General features: G+C 41.9%; 1 protein-coding gene across 1 annotated transcript in view; it reads left to right on the top strand.

Annotated features, from left to right (window-relative positions):
- LOC137637550 (heat shock protein DDB_G0288861-like) overlaps positions 1-19,814 on the top strand; it is a 54,285-nt gene extending 34,471 nt beyond the window's left edge. Inside the window, exon 6 of the mRNA XM_068369710.1 lies at positions 19,663-19,814. Within this exon, the coding sequence (XP_068225811.1) occupies positions 19,663-19,814 (152 nt within the window). The remainder of the gene's footprint in view (positions 1-19,662) is intronic.
- Positions 19,815-24,161: the final 4,347 nt, after the last annotated feature.

The following is a 24,161-nucleotide window of genomic DNA, read 5'->3' as shown; positions in this document are numbered from 1 at the left end:
GTGGTCGGTTGCCGACTGGCAAGGTGAATTGAATTCCCGGGTCAGGTTAGGCTACCGACGCAGGAGGCTAGACCTCCCTAAGCCTCACCTGAAGGCATTATATGATATGATTCCTCATCCCTGTGGCCTAGCAGACAGTCCTGTGCCGGCAGAACCTAAGCTGAAGAATAGGATTCTTCTATTGCTTAGGGGACTCCGACACTAGACTCTGTTCTTACTGTCTGAGACAGCAGCGATGGTGCTGCCAATCTCTTTCTGTATTGGGCTAACCCTAGGCTAGGGAATCGAATTCCCCGCCCCCTTGGGATAGTTCTAATACTGGAACGGAGTCTTGTTAGGTGAGGTAGGACTGGCTTTGCTGCCGGCTCCTCCCTCACCCTACAGGACCCTCACCCCTCCCCTCTCTGTTCTTTAGTGATGGCCTAGCCTTCACATACCTTGGCCATCATCCTACAATCGACCCTAGTGCCGGTAGGTTGTGGGATTGGCTTGGGTTTTCTGTCGGATGCTCGGCTGTGCCGGCTGCCGGCGGAGATCCTACCCCCCTGTCGAGTGTTCTTCAGTCCTCTCTTGGTCTACCCTCCATAACCCTGCCGGCAGAGATCGGTGGGGTTGTGGTTGGATGGAAGCCTGAATGTTGCATTTCCCCCTTCCATATGAACCCTCATTCCTGATGGAGGGCAGTAAGGCTGAGCCTTTACACACCCCCTCATCCATGCTTTCTCTCTCTCTTACCACTAGTATCCTGGGTCCCAACTTCCGGCAGCCATGAGGCCGCCGGCAACCGGCTGGACTGCAGACCGCTGACAGATTGTACTGTCGCCGGCTGGTATGGGTTGCCGACGGTCGGTGACCCACTGGCAGCTGGCGACCCATCGGCTACCTGCTGGCAGCTATGCTGACTGCCGGCAGGTGGTCGAACAACTGTCTGACAACATATCTCTCGCCGCCGGCTGACGGAGACCACCGGATGCCGGTGGCCTCCCGACGGCCGGCGACCTACAACAGCCGGCGGTCTGCCGCCCATTACCACTAGAAGACAGTACACCTTCTAACTTAAACCCAGGAACTAACATGTCGGCGTATGCCGGCAGGTACTACAGTATATGACTGTACAGTGGTCAGTATAATTGCGATATAGATCATACTGCAATCAGAAAACCACGGTATAGTTTGTACGGTAGCCCATACATTTTCTAACTTACACTGTGTTTCCTGGGCAGCCTATTGTGAGGCCACTTGATATAAAGAAAATGATTCTTTCTTTAATTTACAGTGATCACTACATTCAATCCCCAATATTGAATTCCAGAAGACGGTGTTAAGTTACACCTCTATATATCCTGAAGGATAAAAATCTAATAATATTTCTATCTTTAGAAATACCCCAGAATTCAATTTTGAGGGAGGTCATAGCAATTGGCTGAACGGGATCACACGTAGGTGTCTTTCCTTCTTCCTTTCTAGCTTACCTATCCTAAGTTAAATATATACATAACATTGTATAATGAATTTTGTGAGATAATTCACCAAATACTCATCTGCCTTTCCTTTCTTTACAGGAGTACCATCCCAAGTGCGGGAACCACTTCTGTAACGTCCGCAGCAAGAACTTCTGCGGCCATGGTCTGTGCAGGACACACGCGCGCTGCGCAGCGACGTCAGGTTCTCTGAAGTATTGGGACCCCCAGGTATGTGACGTTTGTTCCAATCTGGTTACTGAAGCTTTTGATGACCAAAAGTCTACTGAGTCAAGGGATGCAGCAAGGGAGAAGCTGAGTAAATGGGTCAGGGGTTTTCAGAAGAATACCACCAGGCCATACCTTCCTAATGAAAAGGTGAGGGCCTGTCTTTTCCCTAGGGCATCTTCGGATGCAGTAATCCCGCAACCTCACACAGAGATCCCCCTCATCCAGATTCCAATAGAATCTGATGTATCGGATGCCATGAAGGACATCCAACTAGAAGACAACATGTCAATGGTTTCAGAAAACACTGAACGTAGTCTTCTTGCCGAAGATCTGGAGCAAGAGTCTGTATTGGCTCCTGAGACTGACGATAAAGGAACCAAAATAGTATCGGTTTCATCGGTTCCGGGTGCAGAGCCCGTCCCCTCGACATCCTCTGCCCCTCAATTGGCTGACATAAGTCAAACGTTGACTTCTATCCTTTTTATGTTCCAGGATTTAAAGAAGCAGTCAACCGAGAAAGAAGCTGCGCTACGGTCGGAGATGCACCAACTCGTAGCTTCTCGTGTAGCTCCAAAGAAGCTAAACGTTAAGGACCTTCCCCCTTTCTCAGACGTCAACCCGTGGAGGCATGCTGAGCACATGGCCATGTCAGGAGGTAAGATCTTCCTCTCCGACAAGCTGGGCATAGTCTCAGTGGAAGACGTAGAATTCTGGCCCTGTAAAGGGTCCTACCCAGTCTGTTACGTTCGTCTGAGGACGGAACCTCCTTCGAAAGAGGAGACAAAACCGAAAGAGGTCATAAATCTTGACCTTCCCAAAGCTCAGGCCTTGTTTACCAGCACGTTGAAGGAGATGGCCTTCACTAGCTCCAAGGTACCGGCTCTGAGTAAGAAGCACCCATCCTTCATTGCTTCTTCTTCCCGTGCCTTCCCCTTTATGGAAAAGGGGTTTAAGGCGGCCTTAAAAGCAGTCGAGGCGGGAAAACCTTGCCCCACACTCGAAGAGTGTAGGCCGTTCTCCCTTGCCCTACCATCAGACGATGCTGACTGGAAGGACGTTTTTAGTACCTTCTCAGTCGGGAAGTTGGAGGCCGACATTGCCGGACGTCAGTTCGGTGAAGACCTCCCTAAGTTGTCAGACTTTCACCTGCGTCGGGAGCAGAAAACGAAAGAAAGACTTGCTGCCTCAATGTCTCTTCAGACCGGACTGGAGTCGATGGCAAGCGTCTCCACATCCCCAGATATGTACATGGTCTTTGCCAAGGCTCACTTGGCAACAGTGACGAAGGATCTGTACAACTTCATCAAAGCCAGACGGGCTTGTAGAGAGTTCGTGTTCGCCTCGGCTGCGGTGAGACTCGAACCAAGGAAGTTAATATCCTCCAATATCTAGGGTAAAGACCTCTTTCCAAGTGAAGTGGTGAAAGAGGACGTCGACAAAGCTGCCACGGAGAATAGAAATCTTCTCCAGAAGTGGGGCTTGTCAACGAATAGAAAGTCTTCGCCAGATGAGGGTCCTCAGCCTAAAAGAAAGACTAAGAGGCCAAGAGCGCCCTCTCGCCCACCTAGACAACAACAACTTCCCGTGGCCACGGTGTCCCAGACGGTGGCACAACCACCCACCACGTACCAATTGGTACCCCAGCAACTAGCGACACAGTCGCCTGTCTTTACCCCGGCCTTTGAAAGGCAATCCATGACCTTTCGGCCGAAATCTAAAGGTTCCTTTCGAGGCTCCTCTAGACGCCCCTCAAGAGGCAGGGGCAACAGAGGTGGACGTGACCAAGGAGGCAAGTCCTTCAACCAGCACTCCAAGTGAGATGCTTCCGGTAGGAGGGAGACTCTTCTATTTCCGGGATCGTTGGACCTTCAATCCCTGGGCCCACAGCCTGATCAAAAACGTACTAGGTTGGAGCTGGATCACAACTCAACTGACTTTCCCTCAATTCTTCCAACACTCAACCCCCATTCTGGAAGAATATGCCCAAGAACTCTTAGACAAGAGAGTCATAAGGAGAGCAAAGTCCGTCAAGTTCCAGGGAAGGCTATTTTGTGTTCCAAAGAAAGACTCGGAAAAACTCAGAGTCATTCTGGACTTGTCACCACTCAACAAGTTCATAGTGAACCACAAGTTGAGGATGCTTACTCTTCAATACATAAGGACCCTACTGCCCAAGCAGGCATACACAGTCTCCATAGACATGGCGGACGTATATTGGCATGTCCCAATCAATCGACAAGTTTCCTCCTACCTAGGATTCAAGCTACAAAAGAGACAGTACGTCTTCAGAGCCATGCCCTTCGGACTAAACATAGCCCCAAGTGTATTCACAAAGCTTGCAAACGTAGTCATTCGTCAACTAACCCTAAAGGGAGTTCAGGTGATAGCCTACCTGGACGCCTGGCTGGTGTGGGCAGCATCCGAAGCAGAATGCACGCAAGCCTCCAAGGAAGTGATCCAGTTCCTGGAACATCTAGGATTCAAGATCAACTTGAAAAAGTCTCGACTATCTCCAGCTCAAAAGTTCCAATGGCTTGGCGTTCATTGGAACTTACAGTCACACCGCGTCTCCCTTCCATCAAAGAAGAGGAGAAAGATAGCGGGATCTGTCAAGAGACTGCTACGATCCGACCGGATATCAATACGGCAACAAGAGAGAGTACTGGGCTCCCTCCAGTTTGCCTCAGTGACAGACCCAGTGCTGAGAGCACAATTAAAAGATGCATCAGGAGTCTGGAGAAGATACGCATCAAACGCTTGAAGAGATCTAACAAGACTGATACCAACTCGTCTGCGATCACTTCTCAAGCCATGGTCGGAGGCCAAGCACCTAAAGAAGAAGGTACCCATGCAACCACCTCCACCCTCGGTCACCGTTCACACGGATGCCTCAAAGGAAGGACGGGGATGCCACTCTCACCAACGGAAAGTCCAATGAACCTGGTCCTCCCTCTTCAAGACCTTCCACATCAGCATTCTGGAAGCCATGGCAGTTTTTCTATCGCTGAAGAAACAGAAGCTTCGCTGCTCAATCCACATCTGACTGGTCCTGGACAGCGAAGTGATAATGAGATGTCTAAACCGGCAAGGTTCGAGATCGCCCCAAATCAACCAAGTGATGTTGGCCATCTTCCGCCTGGCGGAAAAGAAGAGATGGCACTTATCAGCAGTTCACCTTCAAGGGTTCCGCAACGTGACGGCGGAGGCTCTATCCAGGCTCACCCTGATAGAGTCAGAATGGTCCCTAGACGCAAGATCATTCTCCTTCATCTTACGCAAAGTCCCAGGACTGCAGATAGACCTCTTCACAACGAGCGACAACAAGAAGCTACCCTAATACGTAGCCCCGTACGAGGATCCTCTAGCGGAAGCAGTAGACGCGATGTCCCTAGATTGGAACAGATGGTCCAGGATTTACCTGTTCCCTCCAACCAACCTCCTGCTAAAGGTCCTCAACAAACTGAGATCCTTTCAGGGAATAGCAGTGATAGTGGCTCACAAGTGGCCCAACAGCATCTGGTTCCTTCTGATAACAGAACTGCGACTGAAGCTGGTCCCATTGCCGGATCCAGTTCTGACTCAACAAGTGCAGAAGTCGACTGTCTCCGCTTCATCACAGAAAACCGAAATCTTTATCCCATGATTTTCTCGCCTTAGCAGTCAAGAAAAGGTTTGGGATTTCGAAGGACAGTATAAACTTTTTAGAAGAATATAAGTCAAAATCTACTAGAAGACAATACGAGTCTTCCTGGAAGAAAAGGGTTGCCTTTGTCAAGGCAAAGAAACCAAAAGAAATCTCGACAGATTTCTGTTTATCGTTCTTTATTCATCTCCATGAACAAGGTTTACCAGCCAACACGATCTCTACATGTAAATCTGCCTTGACTAGACCCTTGCTATATGCCTTCCAGGTGGACTTCTCTAACGAAATCTTCAATAAGATCCCTAAGGCCTGCGCTCAGCTTAGGCCCGCAGCACCTCCAAGGCCCATTTCTTGGTCCTTAGATAAGGTTCTTCATTCAGCCTCAACCCTGAACAATGAAGACTGCTCTTTAAAGGATTTTACCTAAAAAGTTATATTCTTATTTGCACTAGCTTCAGGAGCCAGAGTTAGCGAAATAGTGGCCCTTTCCAGGGATGAGGGCCACATTCAGTTCACAGAGTGTGGAGAACTGCATCTCTTTCCTGACCCGACATTTCTCACTAAGAATGAGCTGCCCACCAAAAGGTGGGGTCCCTGATGAATCTGCCCTCTGAAGGAAGATGCATCTCTATGTCCAGTAGAGTGCCTAAAGGTCTATCTTCGTAGAACTTCAGACTTTGGGGAGGACAGTTTTTAGGGGAGAAACCTCAGGTTCGACATTGTCTTTGAAACAATTAAGAGCGAAGATCACCTATTTCATTTGCAGAGCGTATCCAGACAGCACACCCGCAGGTTATGATCTGAGAAAAATTGCTTCGTCTCTGAACTTCTTTCAAAATATGAATTTTGAAAGTCTTCGCTCGTATTCTGGATGGAAGTCATCCAGGGTTTTCTTTAAACACTACGCGAAGCAAGTGCAAGAGATCAAGCACTTTGTGGTGGCAGCAGGTAGTGTATTAAAACCTGCCGCTTGAATACTGCGAGGAACAGTGCACTAATCGGGACTTTTAGTGAAGGATGTACATGATCCCTCCCTACGGAGTGACATGTTTAGTGAAGTATCAATGTAGTGACATTATGGACTGTTCTAAGTATAAGGGTGAAAGAAGCATAAAAGACTTACACGTGCCATGCGTATAATTACGCAAGTGTTTATAAAATGTAACGACAGAAATAAGAAAACATGAAATATTACAATATTTCCTTTTAAAGTGGCTTCACGTTTCCTTTCAGGTGAAACAAGTATTTCTGTTATTACCATTTTAATTATGCTTTCCACTATATTTCCAATTTTTGTTTTACTGTATATTATATTATAAAATGCACTTTGACCTTGTTATCTCTTGTTTATCAATAAATACATACAGTACAGTATCTCAATTTTGCGTCTCTTTTCGCCCCAAAATTCCAAATAAATAAATGTGTGAGAGAAATTCATTATAACCTCTTATATTGAAAATATATCCTGAACAGATACAATATCTGTTCTAAAGCTAGCAAACCTCATAATTATGTGTTTTTATCAGGTATCAGTCCCTGGTTACGACTGATTTCATATACCTGATTGTATTACTGACTTTTACAATTTTCCTACATAGATGAAAACCTGTCTATCTTGCTTACACATACCAAGTAGACCGGGGGAGGTGTCAGTAGTCAATACATACATTTGTTCCTTTCAGAATAGAAACTCTGTTTTACAAAAGTATATGATGAGACCAATATACAGTACCTGTTTGTTGGCTAGATTGTTCATACGAACTTACAATCTTCGAGTTTTTTCCTAGAGTCTACCATGACTCTTCCCTGTAGGGGGCAGGAAGCACTGACATAGTCCATGATCAGCTGAAGTGGTGTATGACGGTAACACCATGTGTCTCTAGGCCTAGGTGACCAAGGAAAATTTATCTCGCGGTTATTGGCACTAATGGGAAATCCACAGATACATTAATGCTCTGGTAAACTTCCATCAGGACGATATGGCCTGAGCCCAAAAGCGAAAAATCTATTTTTGGGTGAGGTAGCCATGTCGTCCTAATAGACCCACCCTCCTTTTATAAAGGCTGAAAGAATCCCTCCCAAAAGTAATGTACTGTATCTGTAGCACCTCGCTAACGCTACAAGGAATAACAAGATGGCGCCCGGACGTGACGTCATACAAGTACTCAACAGTAGGAGTAGAGCGTGCCTTAATTACGGCTCTCCAATTCTTGCCACTTTCCCCTCTCGAAGCGTAAACGCTATTCGGGGTGTAGATAGCTATGTGGCGTGTTAAGAATACGTCCTCTGATATTATGTGATATCCCTAAAGGCGTAAGCCAGGGATATTCGCGCCAGGAGTTAGAATTCTAGATACCTAAAGTAAAATTCTCTGGGATATATCACTGCAGTTAAATATAACCTAGGAAGCTACTATAAAGGAACTTCCATCAGGACGACATGGCTACCTCTCCCAAAAATAGATTTTTCGCTTCGCTCAAAATCCGTCACATAAGCCACCATAGCATCCCAGGCATACAGGTTTAGCTGTATGCAACATCAGATAAGTTTGTATCCGTGTAGGAACAAAGTATGCATAGGCAGAAAAAGGTTGTATTCATGAAAGAACAAAGTTATTTATATTGTTCTCATGTCAATATGCAGGTTATTAAGGAATAAATAATTAATGCTCACACATATCTTTAGTTATTTAAATTTTGGGCAAAATAAGATGCAAATACCAATCAATTATTTATTGGTAATCAATAAATAGTAATTCAACATATATTATATAGTAATAATAAAATGCTAGTGAATACAAAGAAACATAAAAATGCAGACGAGACCAGAAATACTTGTTTCACCTGAAAGTAAACGATAATTAATGCCACCAAACTGAAAATTTAATAAATTTTCTAATATGCATTTCTGTAAATGACTGTCCTTTCACACTGTAAAGAACACATGGCACATGTGTTATCTCTATGTTTCTTCACCTTTAATAACTGGAACAATTCTTAGTGTCACCCTGGTGACACTTCACTTTACATGTTGCACTGTAAGGTGTCAACACGTACACCTTATACGACAGTCCCAATCAATTCACTGTTCCTTGCAGCACTAAGCGACAGGTTTTAGCACACTACCTGCCGCCACCACATACCTTTTCAACTCTTGCACTTGCTTCGCGTAGTGTTTAAAGAACACTCTGAATGACTTCCATCCAGTATACGAGCGAAGACGCTCAAAATCCGTGTATTGGAAGAAGTTCCATGACGAAGCAATTTTCCTAGGAACGTGACCTGCGGGTGTACTGTCAGGATCCGCTCTGCGAATGAAGTACTGTAGGTGATCTTCGCCCTTAGTTGTTTTAGGGGTAAGTTTGAGCCCGATATTTCTCCTTTAAAGAGCTTTCCTCCCCTGAAGTCTGAAGTTCGACGAAGATAGACCTTTAGACAATACTGGACACAGTGAGACATCTTCCTTCAGAGGGCAGATTCTCTAGGGACCCCACCTTTTGGTAGGTAGCTCGTTTTTGGCGAGAAACGTTGGGTCAGGAAAGAGATTCAGCTCTCCCGCTTCTGAGAACTGAATATGGCCCTCATCCCGAGAAAGGGACACTCTTTCACTAACTCTGGCCCCCGAGGCTAGAGCAAACAAGAAAATAACTTTTTGAGTCATGTCTTTCAGAGAGCAGTCCTCATTGTTCACTGTTGAGGCAAAGTGTAGGACCTTATCCAAGGACCATGAGATGGTGCTGCAGGCCTAAGTCTAGCACAGGCCTTAGGGATCCTGTTAAAGAATTCATTGGATAAGTCTACTTGGAAGGCGTAAAGCAAAGGTTTGTCCAAGGTTGATTTACACGTTGTTATCATGTTGGCTGCTAAATCTTATCCATGAAGGTGAATAAAGAAGGATAAACAGAAATCTGTTGAGATCTCTTTTGGACTTCTTGCCTTGACAAAAGCAACCCACTTCTTCCAAGATGACTCATATTGCCTTCTGGTAGATTTAGACTTATATTCTTCCAAGAAGTCTATACTGTCTTTCGAGATTCCAAACCTTTTCTTAACTGCTAAGGAGAGAAAATCATGAGATTAAGGTTTTGGGTTTTCTGTGATGAAGCGAAGACAGTCGACTTCTGTACTTGTTGAGTCAGAACTGGGTCCGGCAGAGGGACCAGCCTCAGCTGTAATTCCAATACTAGAGGGAACCAATTGCTCGTCGGTCACTTGGGAGTCACTAGGGCTGCTGTTCCCTTAAAGGATCTCAGCTTGTTGAGGACCTTCAACAGAAGGTTGGTTGGAGGGAACAGGTAAATCCCGGTCCATCTGTTCCAGTCGAGGGACATGGCATCCACCGCTTCCAGTAGAGGGTCCTCGTATGGGGCCACATAACGAGGTAGCTTCTTGTTGTCACTTGTCGCGAAGAGGTCGATCTGCAGTTCTGGGACTGGACGTAAGATGAAGGAGAATGATCCTGCGTCTAGGGACCATTGTGACTCTATCGGCGTGAGCCTAGATAGAGCGTCCGCCGTCACATTGCGGAACCCTTGGAGGTGAACTGCTGATAAGTGCCATCTCTCCTTTTCCGCCAAGCAGAAGATGGCCAACATCACTTGGTTGATTTGGGTCGATCTCGAACCTTGATGATTCAAACATCTCACTATCACCTCGCTGTCGAGAATCAGTCTTATGTGGACTGAATGGCGAGGGGACAATTTCTTCAGCGTGAGAAAGACTGCCATGGCCTCCAAAATGTTGATGTGGAAGGTCTTGAATAGAGAGGACCAAGTCCCTTGGACTTTCCGTTGGTGAGAGTGATCTCCCCATCCCTCCTTTGATGCGGTGGGTGGATGATGACTGAAGGTAGAGGTGGTTGCAAAGGCACCGACCTTTTTAGGTTCTTGACCTTCGACCATGGCTTGAGAAGTGATCGTAGTCGAGTCGGTATCGGTCTTCTTAGATCTCTTCGAGCGTTTGATGCGTATCTTCTCCAGACTCCTGATGCATCCTTTAACTGTGCTCTTAGCAGCGGGTCTGTCACTGATGCAAACTGAAGAGAGCCCAGCATTCTCTCCTGTTGGCGTCTTGATATCCTGTCGGATTTCAGTAGTCTCCTGACAGATCCCGCTATCTCTCTCCTCTTCTTTGGTGGAATGGAGAGGCGGTGTGACTGTAAGTTCCAATGCATTCCAAGCCATTGAAACTCCTGAGCTGGAGATAGTCGAGACTTTTTGATGTTGATCTTGAATCCCAGATGTTCCAGGAACTGGATCACTTTCTTGGATGCTTGCATGCATTCCGTCTCGGATGCTGCCCACACCAGCCAATCGTCCAGGTAGGCTACCACCTGGACACCTTCTAGGCGTAGTTGTTGAACGACTGCATCTGCAAGGTTTGTAAAGATCCTTGGGGGTATGCTTAGTCCGAAAGGCATGGCTTTGAAGACGTATTTCCTCTTCTGTAGCCTGAATCCTAGGTAGGAGGAGAGTTGGCGATTGATTGGAATATGCCAATAGGTATCTGCCATGTCTATGGAGACTGTGTACACCCGTTTTGAAAGCAGGGTCCTTATGTGTTGAAGGGTCAGCTTCCTGAACTTGTAGTTTTCTATGAACTTGTTGAGTGGCGACAAGTCCAGAGTGACTCTGAGTTTGTCTGAGTCCTTCTTGGGAACACAAAACAGCCTTCCTTGGAATTTGATGGACTTTGCCCTCCTTATTACCCGTTTGCTCAAGAGCTCTCGGGTATATTCTTCCTGGACGGGGGTGGAGTGTTGGAAGAATTGAGGAAATGATGGTGGAGCTGTCCTCCAGCTCCAGCCTAGTCGGTTCTTGATGAGGCTGTGGGCCCAGGGATCGAAGGTCCAGTGATCCCAAAATGATTGGAGTCTTCCTCCTACCGGAAGCATCTCATTGCTTTGGTTGTCCGGAGGACTTGCCTCCTTGACCGCGCCCTCCCCTACCCCCTCTTCCTCTTGAGGGGTGTCTAGAGGAACCTCTATTTGACCCTCTACCTTCAGGGCGAAAGGTAGTGGTCTGCCTCTCATAGGCGGGAGTAAAGGCTGGTGACTGGGTCACCATCTGCTGGGGCACCATTTGGTAGGTGGGTTGGGGTTGTGCCACCATCTGGGGCACTGACATCATGGGAAGTTGTTGCTGTTGTCTGGCGGGGCGAGAGGGCAACCTTGGCCTCTTTGTCTTCCTCTTAGGGTGGAGACCCTCATCCGGGGAAGACTTCCTCTTAGCCGACATGCCCCACTTTTGGAGAAGATTCCTGTTCTCTGTGGCAGCCTTGTCGACTATTTCCTTGACCACTTCACTCGGGAAGAGGTCCTTTCCCCAGATATTGGAAGATATCAGCTTCCTGGGTTCGTGCTTCACCGCAGCCGAAGCAAACACGAATTCCCTACATGCCCTTCTGGCCCTAAGAAAGCCACATAGGTCCTTGACCAGCGTTGCCAAGTGTGACTTGGCCACGACCATAAACATGTCTTTGGATCTATGGTCGCTTGCCATTGCCTCCAAGGTAATTTGGAGGGACAGAGATGCGGCAAGCCTTTCCTTTGTCTCTTGCTCTCTGTGCAAGAGAAAGTCAGACAACTCAGGGAGGAAACAAAGTGAAATTTAGTGGGAACCTATGAATTTGCAAATCGCATAAATGTAAAAGAAACATTTATTTTTATATAAAGTATTGTGCATTGGCAGTTTGAATGAAACTCCGGTTAACTTCTATATGCGATTCAATTCAAAATTAAACAAAATATGAGAGAAGTACTGTATTTCAAATAAAACTATTGATATTAGTTTGCTAATTGGAAGATGATAGATCAAGTAATACAGTAATTGTAACTTTTAAGAAATATGAAATATCCTTTGGTAGATTACATTAATCAGCTGATTTGGAAACACAAACAGTGGTAAAGATTATAAAACTGTATACAATGGGGAAGATTATAATTCGCTATGATTTTATTGGAAAATGCGATACTAAAATTTGGATATTGCATGCATTATTATTGAATACAGTTAATTATAACATCAGTTTGATCAAAATCTGGTTTATTTCAAATATAACTATGTTTTTACCAGAGTAAATGGATATACAGTTTGAACAATGATGTAGCCTAGTCCAAGAGTGCATATGCTAATATTATATCTTGTGTATGATGCGACCCCATTGAATTTAGCTTCAAAATTAGTCTTTAAAACTTGTATGTTACATGAGTATTACGGTATTTGTGTTATAAAGCAATTCAGATCCAGTCGGAGTCGGAGTCAGGACAATTTTAACGACTCCGACTCTGACTCTTCTGACTTAAAATGGCTTTGACTCCTCGACTCCGACTTCGACTCCACAGCCCTGGTGGACACTAAACAATGCAGTAAAGTTGTGATCAAAATTTATTCCTGGCAAGAGGAATGTAATCGCGATCAAACGCACTCGCCAGGGACGGGTTGTTTTAGCAGCGTATACCGTTCATCGTCATGTGGCAAGCAGCCCCTTGACTTTGTGGGGTTTTCCGATAGGTAAGTTCCCGATGAGTTTTTAAAAGGGAGCTTTTCACCGTTTTGCCTGATCCGAAGAGTAGTCAGCTGGGTATGGTACTCACTACTCCAAACTTCAAGAGGGCTCCTAAGTGGCTCCATACAAAAGGCTCCTTGGACGTTCTGATGCTTTTAATCAAAGCTCCGAGAAAACTACCCAATTTACCCAACCTATTTTGCCAGCCCTATCTATCCAGACACCACAACTCTGTGACATCCCAATCCCTTCACAGAGGTAGACTATTGAGCATCTCCTCCCAGAAATAAGCTTTATGCTAGGCACTGCACCGAAATACCTCTTGATACAAAGGCTTCTGCATTCAAAAATTTCATGATGCTCCCTTTGGTTATCTCTACTCTGACACTGGCTACTGCCATAGGATCCTGCTCTCATATTGGTCAATATCTATCCCATCATGCATTTGTGTTCCTCAATCATTTTATTTCAGCACCGCTATCATTCACATTCAATTTGCGTTGGTGATTTCACTTTCATTCTTTTAGTTACTGTACTGTATCGTGTTGCGTTATTCAACTCACACGTTATTAGTCATGGGTCCCAAGAAAGTTGCTGATGCGGAAGAAAGAAGAAGTGGATTCTTTCTATGGAGATGAAGCCTGAGATTATCAAGAAATATGAAGCTAGCATGCAGTTAAGTGTGATTGCTTAGGAATATGGCCAAAATAGAAATAGAAACCATCTTTAAACAGAAGGAAGCCATCAAAGCAGCAACACCTTCTAAGAGTATGACTGCTTTCTCCAGCAAGAAGAGCCACGTCCAGGATGAGATGGAGAGACTGCTTCTCCTTTGAATTAAGGATAAGGATATCGCTAGAGATTCAATCACTGAGACGATAATCTGCAGGAAGCCCAGCGCTATTTTTGGTAATGTTCTTGCTCAGGCTAAAGATGACACAGGAGAAGGAATATCAAAGCAGGCACCCCCAGAGTTCAAAGCTTCTTGGGGTGGTTGAAAAATTCAAGAGACAGTCTGGCATTCATTCGGGGCTGTGGCATGGGAAGGCTGCCAGTTTGGACACGAAAGCAGCCGAAGCCTTCGGTAAGACGTTCGACAAGTTGATTGTCAAGGATGGCTACAGTCCCCAGCATATCTTAAGCTGTGATGAAACTAGGCTTTTGTTGGAGAAAATGTCTCGCTAGACGTAAATCACGGCGGAAGATAAGTTACCATGGCATAAGCCTATGAAGGACAGGCTTACCCTTGCACTTTGTGCAAATACCAGTGTGGATTATAAGGTGAAGCCCTTGCTGTTGTATCATTTGTAGACTCCTCAAGCCTTCAAGGTCCACAAAATGCTTGAGGACAAGCTTCTTGTGATGTGGAGGGCTAATGCAAAAGCCTGGGTAAGAAGATAGTGTACTTGTTCACTGAGTGAGTAAATCTTTTTATTTCGGCCCGACTGTGAAAAACTATTTGGAAGAGAAGCGCCTCCCTCTGAAATTCTTGCTGTTGTTGGAAAATGCCCCTGCTCACCCTCCTGGACTTGAGGAAGATTTCCTAGCAGATTATTCCTTCATTAAGGTTCTCTATCTTCTGCCTAACTCCACCCCTCTCCTCCAGCCCATGGACCAGCAAGTGATTTCCAACTTTAAGAAGCTTTATCCTAAATATCTCTTCAAGAGATGTTTTAAAATCACTGACAACACAACCCTCACCCTGTGAGAATTTTGGAAGGAGCATTTCGATGTTCTGATAGCCTCAGACTCATCGATGTAGCTTGGCGGAAGGTTTTGAAGCGCACCGTGAACTCTTCGTGGAAGAAGCAGTGGCCTGATGCCGTCTCTGCACTAGACTCTTAGGGCTTCCACGTAGGCCTAGCTGAAGCCAAAGCCAAAAAAATTGATCCTGAACCTATTGCTCAATCTGAGTTTGCTGAGATTGTTAGACTCTAGATGTCCATGGGTATGAAAGTCTGTGAGTACGACATTAATGAGCTTCTCGAGGATCACTAAGATGAGCTTAAGACGGATGACCTGAAGGAGTTGAAGATCATGCAAGTGAATGTTGTTGAGAAACAGTTCTCTAGCGGTGAGGAGGAGGAGGATGACCCGATGACAACGGCAAAAATTAAGGAGGCTCTAGCTTACTACCATAAAATGACAGCTTTTGTAGAAAAGAGACACCCAGAAAAGGCTCACACAGGTCGTGCTCTCGAGTATTTAAATGACGTTTGCCTGAGTCATTTGAGGAACGTTTTAAGAACCAGGCAGAAACAAGCTTCCGTGGGTAGTGATTTATTAAAGAAACCTTCAATGCTAGTAGGCCAAGAGGAAGTCCAAAGTGGTAAAAAAAAGAAATTTAATTCTAAGTTTTCCAAAAAGTTAGGTGTTAATATTTTCTGCCATTTGTTAGTGTTTCATAAGGTTAAGTGTTGATGTTTTCTGCCATTTGTCAATGTGTTTCGTAAAGTTAAGTATTTATGTTTTCTGCCACTTGTTAATGTTTTGTGCCATTCGTCATCCTCCTCGGCCGATGTCCAAAAGCGAAGCGGCAGGGCGTCACTTTGCTTTCGGACATCGCCTCACTCCTCTGAAGGTAAGGTTTCACATTTATGTTACTGTATTTTCTATTTATCATTGCATTACTGTATTGTCTGTTCTAATCATACATTTCATTTACAGGTTATTAATGGTTAGGGTATGTATTAAATTATCCAAATGGTTGTATTTCATTGTGTTTAGTACAGTTTAGCCTTAATATAAAATTTAATGTGGTGTTTATTTATGGCTTGGAACAAATTACGTGATTTACATGTACTGTATAAGGCGAAAAAATCATGATACGAAAGCCACTCTGGGACCAATTAGTTTCGTATCATTAGGCATTACTCTATATGGATACCTCTGAAAGTTATATTGGGGAGTTAATCAGGCAAAGTTAGTCATCTTCTGCTATTTTGTCATAGAAGGGGTACTTCTCCAGTCAGAATCTCTATTCAGTTGATTGTAGACTTCCTTGTATTTTTACTCATAGAGCAGTGCCTTTCAGTCTCAGCAGTGAAAGGCTATTGCTTAGCAGACCTTTCCTCTTTGTGGGAATTATGGATGTTCATGAGGAGCTTTGAGCAGTCCTTTCCCTCCAAGAGAGTTCAAGCAATCCTTGTAGAACACTGCCAGATTCCTTAGGTCTCTGAGTAGTGCTCTTTACAAATCTTTAAAGCAGGCATGTGAAAGGAATTTAACACTCATGAGGGTCTTCTTACTTTGCCTGGCTTATACGAAATAAGTCAGCAAGTTGCATGGATTATCACTTCTCGTTATTTATTCATAGCGGTGGAGAAAGGTCTCCTTTTCCTTCGTTCCTGAGTTTGTCGCTAAAGTCAAAACCTGGCTGTTAACAATCGTGGTTTTGAATCTTTTCCAGCCCCTCACTTACGGAAGTAACTAACAATCTGGATGATTTACTTCTTTTCCTTATGATGGCATTAACTACCTGATATGGACTCAACCCTTCAGACCACGACTACTGAATCTCTTCATCAGTTCTGGCAGGCTTTAAAAGATCATCTCTAAAATACCATCTCCTGGTTTTGTAAACAGTACATAAAGAGATCACAAACTCCCAAACAGCAGAAGAGCCAGAAGAACCTACACAGGCATTTGTTCAGGAAGTCAGAGTACGGGTGTGACGTTAGCCTTTAGGAAGAACCTGTCAGTAGGCCAAGCCCTTGAGGCGGTAATCTGGAAACACCAAACAACCTTCACAGCCCACTATCTACAGGAATGCATCCACAAGTTGTTCAACCCGTTTTCTTTAGAACTTGTGGCAACTGCTCAGCAAGTTGTTCAGCACACATAGCTCCCTCACAAGAAATGAAGAATCTAGTAAGATGGCAGTTGCAATGTCAATTTAGGATGAGAATAAGAATGTCTGACCTTTTTCCTTCTCAATTTTTTATTTCTCCTTTCTTGGGCTGCAGTGGTCACACTGTTATGTCTCCTACTTTACTAAGTAACTACTACATTCTATTTAGGTTAAGATAGAAGTGTGTTCCTCATCCTCCTGACTTTAGCACTGCATTTCAAATGTCATACCCCATAGGGATATAGGGTCTTCCATGACTATCTTTCTAAATGACAGAAACCTAGCCTATCACCTGAAAATTTCAGGTCAAAGGAAGTGGATTTGTGTTAACACCCTATCTTCTCCTAAGGTCCAAGTATTTTACCATCCCTGTATTTTAAACTAGCCAGCTGGGATGTAAGAGCTTTCTCTCAAATAAGGATAAGTCTCCTATTGAAGGACAAGGATTTTATATCTATGTAGGAACAAATTTCACTTTTTGAAAAGTAATATGTATTTTTTCCTAACTATACTAATCTGAGTCTTTTAATTTACACTAACCGCCACATCCAATCCGTAAATTCTATATGTAGGTTAGATTTGTTACTCAATTAGCTGATAGGAGGTGAAGTTTTCCCTGGTACCTGCCAGTAATTAGCCACACCTTGTTATGAATTTTAACATCCAAGTACCCAATTTTACAGAAATCATACTCCTATTAAAGGACTTGGGTTTGTATAGTTAAGAAAAATACAAACATTAGAAATTTGTGATGTTACAGCACAAAAAGTAAACCTATAGATATGTTTGTTTAAATTCAAGAATGTTTGAGTAATAAGGAATTAGAAAATTTTCATCAATTAGAAAATTATTGTAGGTAATATTGATATTATATCATATGCTCGAGAATTATAGAAAAATATTACACATTTCCTTTAATAGTCTTATGTTTCTTTTAAATTTTTTTATGATTTTGGCAATTATCAGGCCTTCATTTGCAAAGAATAGTGCCAAATCTTTATTATTTTGTTTTCAAATCCTTTTAATTTTCTTTTTCACTTTTATTTGGTAAATAATCAATTTAGATACAGTTGTTGACCCTGTGCATCCTTGCTTTATCCAGCTTGTTACATCAAAATCCTTTTCAAGTTCACATCCTACGTTAAATTTCGTTCTGTCCCCCTCTTATATTTTTCTTATTACAGCAGTTCTGACTTTCACTTATTAATGGAATTCCTTATACTGTACTATCTAACGATTGATAGCATCTTGGTCCCTGGGCTTTTCACTCATACCCTATCCTTTTTCAAGTCTATTCAGATTACTATTAGGCTCTCTCTCTCTCTCTCTCTCTCTCTCTCTCTCTCTCTCTCTCTCTCTCTCTCTCTCTCTCTCTCTCATCATGTATGCAAAAGAATTTTTCAAAATTTTTTTTTATGTTAATTGTGCTTTGTTAAAGCATTTAGAACTTGTCTGTTATCAATTGAGGTTAAGTTTTAACAACCAACAGCTACCTACTTTTTTTTCTGTTTGTTTTCAGCTGGTCGCAAGCTGGCACTATCGAGTTTTGCCACATATACTGTACATGGGCATTATTATTATAATTTCTTAAGTTATTGAATTTCTGATAACAAACATCAAATATATACTGATGTGTTATATCCTAACATATTTTATCAAAAGTTATTATGATTAATGATCACTTGGACTTGCAACTCTGCTGTTGGATGCTCGCTCACTCTTTTCGTACTTTTTTAGAAATTGTAATAAAACATAAAATACTGAATCTTGTAGAGGCTTTATTAACTATACAATAGGGTTTCCTTGTTGTATAAGACCAGAAAAGCAGCCCTTAATGTAAAGTAAAGATTGTAACCGTGAGTCGTAAACTGAAATTGTCATTAAAGAGAAATACCTGTACAGTACTATTAATGGGATTAGATGTATTGTTGATATCATGCCATTTATATTTCATTATAAAATTTTTAGTGTAAGGAAAACCCACCTATGCAAAACCACCATGATTAAAAAAGTTCAGTCATTCATTGAACTCTGGATATACGTATGTATAAATTTATAAAATTACAGTAATCAAGTTTTTACAGCCATCTTGTTTTTTTTTTTAAGGATTTCTGAAAGGATATCGTGCATATCTGCCTTTTATGCTACCTTATGGATTGTATGGAATCTGTATGTCACTAGATGTATGATTTGATTTTTTAAAATATAAGCTTTGCAGATCTGTTAGCTTAGAGAGGCATCATTGCTAGTAATTTTAAAGTACTCATGTACCTAATGTTCATTGAAGAAAAGATCTTGAGTATAAAGGAAGACAATAATGTTGGTTCTGGTAGTAAATACATTATTCATTGCCAGTAGCATACGAAAACAGCATTTTAAGATTGCAGTATTAAATGGTAATACTGATAGAAAATAATTTTAATAATAATTCCCATATTATTTGGAATTATTGTTGAACAGTGTGGCATTTTTATATTTGACCAATCTTCTTTAGATAAAAGTATTCTCTCATTCTGATTGACTATCTAATTGATGGTGAATTTTATTACTGAGCTCATCTCCTCTTTATTGTTACATTTCAAACTTCTTGAATAGGTACCATATGATGTATCGCTTAAGATAGAAAGGGATGTTGTTTTGTCATGGAAATGTTCATTGTGATTTTATGTTTATGATTTTTTATACCAACAGTACTTGTAGTGGAATTTAGCCTATCATATTATGTTAAGATAGTAAAGGGTAGATATATTTATTCTCACTTTATTTGATTGTGTATTTTTACCAAGAGGATATTAGATAAAAATGAAATGCTAATCTATCAATATGAATCTATTTTCCTCTATCCCTCCTATTTTATTCCATTTAATTAAGTGGTTACAACTGCTGTTACTAAGGTTTTTATGCATAAAAAACAACAATATCATTATCAAATTAATTTTATTACTGTATTCTTAAGTTACATGTTTTCTTCAGGCGGAGGAGTAAGCCAAAGCCGAGAAAGTGTGGAAGCAGCCATAGCAGATATCAAACAAGCCATAAGGAGAACCAAAAACCTACCCATAAAATCCCATCCACAAGATAGGTCACCTATCAATGACAAAGCTCCAGTCTGGATACCAAGGTAAGTTGAAGCCTAAGAATATTTTTTGTATATTTCTTTATGAATTACAGTATCTTTTCTGTATTTTTAAGCATAAACAATGTTAGGCAAATTATTAGATTTGTTATTTATCTGTATAGCTCTTCTTTATAACTGATTTTAACCAGCAATAACTAGGAATTATTCTCGCATCAGGGGTATTAAAAGACATATACATCCGAAGCCTGGGTGAAAGAATGTAACATTACTTAAGTACTCTATTTCTAGGCTGCAATTAAAAATAGAGAAAAACCTTTCTGTTATATCATGTGCTTGATGTAGTTTATTTCAGATATTTTTATTGAAGTCTAAAAAAGGGTTTTTATGCTGAGTAATCATGGGATTCCTTTTCTGTCAGTCAGAATATTCATATTTTTGCTTATTGCCATTCTGTGATTTTTATAATGAAGGAAAATGATGGGTAACATTCTTCATACATCACATACATATACCAAGGCACTTTCCCCCAATTTTGGGGGGGATCCGACATCAAACAAATGAAACAAAAAAGGGTACCTCTCCTCTCTGCGTTCCTCCCAGCCTGACAAGGGACTCAACCGAGTTTGGCTGGTACTGCTAGGGTGCCACAGCCCACCCTCCCCCGTTATCCACCACAGATGAAGCTTCATAACGCTGAATCCCCTACTGCTGCTATCTCCGCAGTTATCTAAGGCACCGGAGGAAGCAGCAGGACCTACCGGAACTGCGTCACAACTTCCACTCCTCCTCTAAATTACCAGTTTCTCTTACTTTCACTTCGTCATATGCCATTTTCAACCTTTCTTGATGTTTACTTTTTACTCCCGGTTTTATTAGCTCTTCAATCCTCACTAGCTCCCTTTTATATCCACCTAATCTATTCCCCCACTCTTTTGCTACAATTAATTTTCCTTCCACCAAAAAAGGATCAGACATACCGTTAGCCATACCCCTAAACACGTGCACGTCTTTCAATCTTCCAAACATTCTTTTAGTTATCAACACATAATCCATTAATGCCCTTTCTACTACTCTTCCATTTGCCACTCTTACCCATGTATACTTGTTTTTATCTTTCTTTTTGAAAAAGCTAGAACTTATCTCCATCTCTTGCTCAACACACACATCTACCAGTCTCTCACCACTCCCATTTTCACCTGGTATGCCATTCTTCCCAATGACACCTTCTACCTCTCCAGTGCCCACTCTAGCATTTAAGTCACCCATGACAACTACATAATTCCTTCTACCTAGTCCTTCTACACACCTAGTTAATTAATTCCAGGACTCATTCCGCTCTTCTTCACTTTTCTCACTACCTGGCCCATACGCACTGACAAAAGCCCAACGTTCCCTACCCAACCTAACCCTTACCCACATTAACCTAGATGATATCTCCTTCCATTCCACTACTTTACCTGTCATCCATTCACTCATCAATAAAGCCACACCCTCTCTTGCTCTTCCCCTTTCAATCCCAGACACTTTACCAGATGTTTCACCAAACATCACTTCACCCTTCCCTTTTATCTTTGTCTCACACAAGGCCAATACATCCATCCTTCTATTCCTAAACATACTTCCAATCTCACATCTTTTACTCTCTATCGTACTACATCCACGAACATTCAAACACCCCAAAACCAGAGTGCAGGGAGCAGTCACTCTCCCCCCAGCTCCACCTCTTTGCTGATGTCTCACAGGATTGTAAATACAGGAGAGAGGGTTCCCAGCCCCCTCGTCCCGCCCCTTTTAGTCGCCTCTTACGACACGCAGGGATAACGTTGGCGCTATTCTAATTGTTTTTATGCCCCCGCAGCCACAGGGGGCATTCTTAAAGCAGTAGAAAATTATGAGAGAGAAGGGGAAACAATGTTAAGGAAAGTAGGAAGACGTAAGAAGTTGTAACATTAACACAGTACTGTACATAGCAGATTTCACTTTTATATACGATAGAAAGAAGACAAAAAGAAGACAAGGAAGTAGTAACAGTAGATGCATGCAGACTTAGAATTAGGGCCAGGTAGTAGGCTGAGCTTAATCAAGGTGTTGACCTTACCTGTCTCTCATAGTTGGCTTAGTTTCAAAATATTAGGTCTTGCTTGTCTTTGTTAGGTAGATTCTGTTGTATGATGTAAATGTCAATTACTATGTTTCATCTGTGGGCTCAAAAGTATTTCAGACTGGAGAATGTGTCTTTTAGTAAAGGGTAACTAATTAGAGATTAGAGACTAGTTAATAAAAAAGGTGACATAGCTTAAAGAAATACATATGGCAATGGATAAGGTAAGGAGGACTGTAATAGTAAAGAAGAATATGCAAATCTAAGAAACCAATCTTTTATAAGGAGGTAATTGCAGGAAGCAAAATGTCAGATATAGCAAATCTTATTTTTCAAGTTAATTGAAATTTTAGCTCATTTTTAGAAAATACTGCAGTTCTATTATCGACCCCCGTTTCCAAGCCCTGGGCTAACTTCTCAAGTTTTGCTAAGTAGAACTAGTGCATCATTAAATAAGGTTCTGATGGAGTCGGTCGCCTTTACATGAGCCTTGCACTTTCAAGTTACTTCATGTCCTTTTATTACAAAACTCTTTCATAACCATGATCCAGAATGCTCTTTTGACCATGGGAATAAAATCTAAAAGACTGAGGCGGTAATTCGGATCCTTATATCCACCTACTCATCGAAATAGGTGCTCATGATCAACCACTTTTTTTATTAATGTTAGGAAATAATGTATGGTTCCTGTAAAATAGGAGAGATCATATTTAGATGACTCTTTTAAAGCTTCTAAGGGAGCTGAATGGTTGAATTATGTTTGGAATGGCAGTGAATTCAGTCTATTGTAGACTCAACCACTACAGCATATCAATTTTCTCTGAGCAGTGTTAACATATGTGCTACTTCCTGTACATCTATTGCCAAAACGTGTCCCTTGCCTAGTGCTGGCACAAAGGATACTGTTAGAATTAAACAGAAGAAAAAGCCTTTTTAGAGGTTATATTGGGCGGGAAATACGAAGATGTTTTATTGGGCGGGGAAAGTCTGGATAATGCGGAGTAAGAGTTTGACTCTGATTGGGCACCTAATTGTTAAGGAAACTTGTTTCAGGAAGGTATCTGCGTAAGTTACATGAGCTAATACTGTTTTTTCTTATGGGTAATCTCTTGGTGGTCCTCTGAGACAATTTGTACGCCATAACCTAAATTATTAGCTCGAGTGTAAAGGAAAGTTTCTCATTTAGTTCCTGTGTAATGTTACAATATTTTCATTCTAGGCTATTTATTTAAAAAGATCAATAGCCTAACTTTGCATTGGAATTGTTGATTCTCTTGAATCCAATGTTAATGTAAACAAAAGAAAGCTTGCCTAATTTGGTAGTTTAGATAAAACCATATCAAATGGGTCTTCTGAGGATGCATCAGGCCTTGTAAATTTTGTGGTGAAGAGCAGGGATCAGGTGTGTTCTATTATCAGGACAGTGTTATTTTTGCTTGAAAATCATTTAATTTGCAGGTATGTAAAGATAAAATTTCCTTTTCTTAAATGAATGAAGCTGGGAGAGCAAGCTGTATGGGGTGACTGAGAATTGCTTTCGTATGGATATTCATGTGTTTTAGATGTTTTACATGTTTTCTGCTTTATCTATACAGTACTTGAAAGCCTATACATTGTCAGCTTTAGTGTTCATCCTACTTGGCAGAAAACCTGTATATACACTAAAAAATCCAAAACTCATGTGTTGAAAAAGCAATGGAAAAAACAAGTTTATATTTTATTTTATGGCAGGAATGTTTTAGTTACATTTTTAAAATGTATGTCTACTTTCGCAATTAAGTTTTCTAAATTTCTTTAGAGAGAGGAAAGATTTTGAGAGGTTTTTTTTAGTTACAATGAACCCTCGTTTATCGCGGTAGATAGGTTCCAAACCCGGCCGCGATAGCTGAAAATCCGCGAAGTAGGGACACCATATTTACGTATTTATTTAACATGTATATTCAGCCTTTAAAAACCTTCCCTTTACGTAGTATTGTTAACAAACTACCCTTTAATGTACAGAACACTTAATGCATGTACTACAGTACCCTAAACTAAAACAGGCACAAATATTAAAGGCGATTTTCTATCATGCGTTTCCTAAGCACACCAAAAAGCACGATAAAAAATGACAACCAATGTTTTGTTTACGTTTATCTCTGATCATAATGAAGAAACAGACGCATTTACACATCTGTGTATAGGTTAGTTTTTGCATCGACAGCAATCTTACCAAGTATTGATTATATGTTGATTTTGTTATTACCAATGTTTTACTTAATTTTTCTTAGGACTTCCAAATAAATGAAATGA

The sequence above is a fragment of the Palaemon carinicauda genome, unplaced genomic scaffold (assembly GCF_036898095.1).
Source record: "Palaemon carinicauda isolate YSFRI2023 unplaced genomic scaffold, ASM3689809v2 scaffold84, whole genome shotgun sequence".
NCBI classification, from domain to species: domain Eukaryota; kingdom Metazoa; phylum Arthropoda; class Malacostraca; order Decapoda; family Palaemonidae; genus Palaemon; species Palaemon carinicauda.
This window is presented reverse-complemented; position numbering and strand designations above follow the sequence as displayed.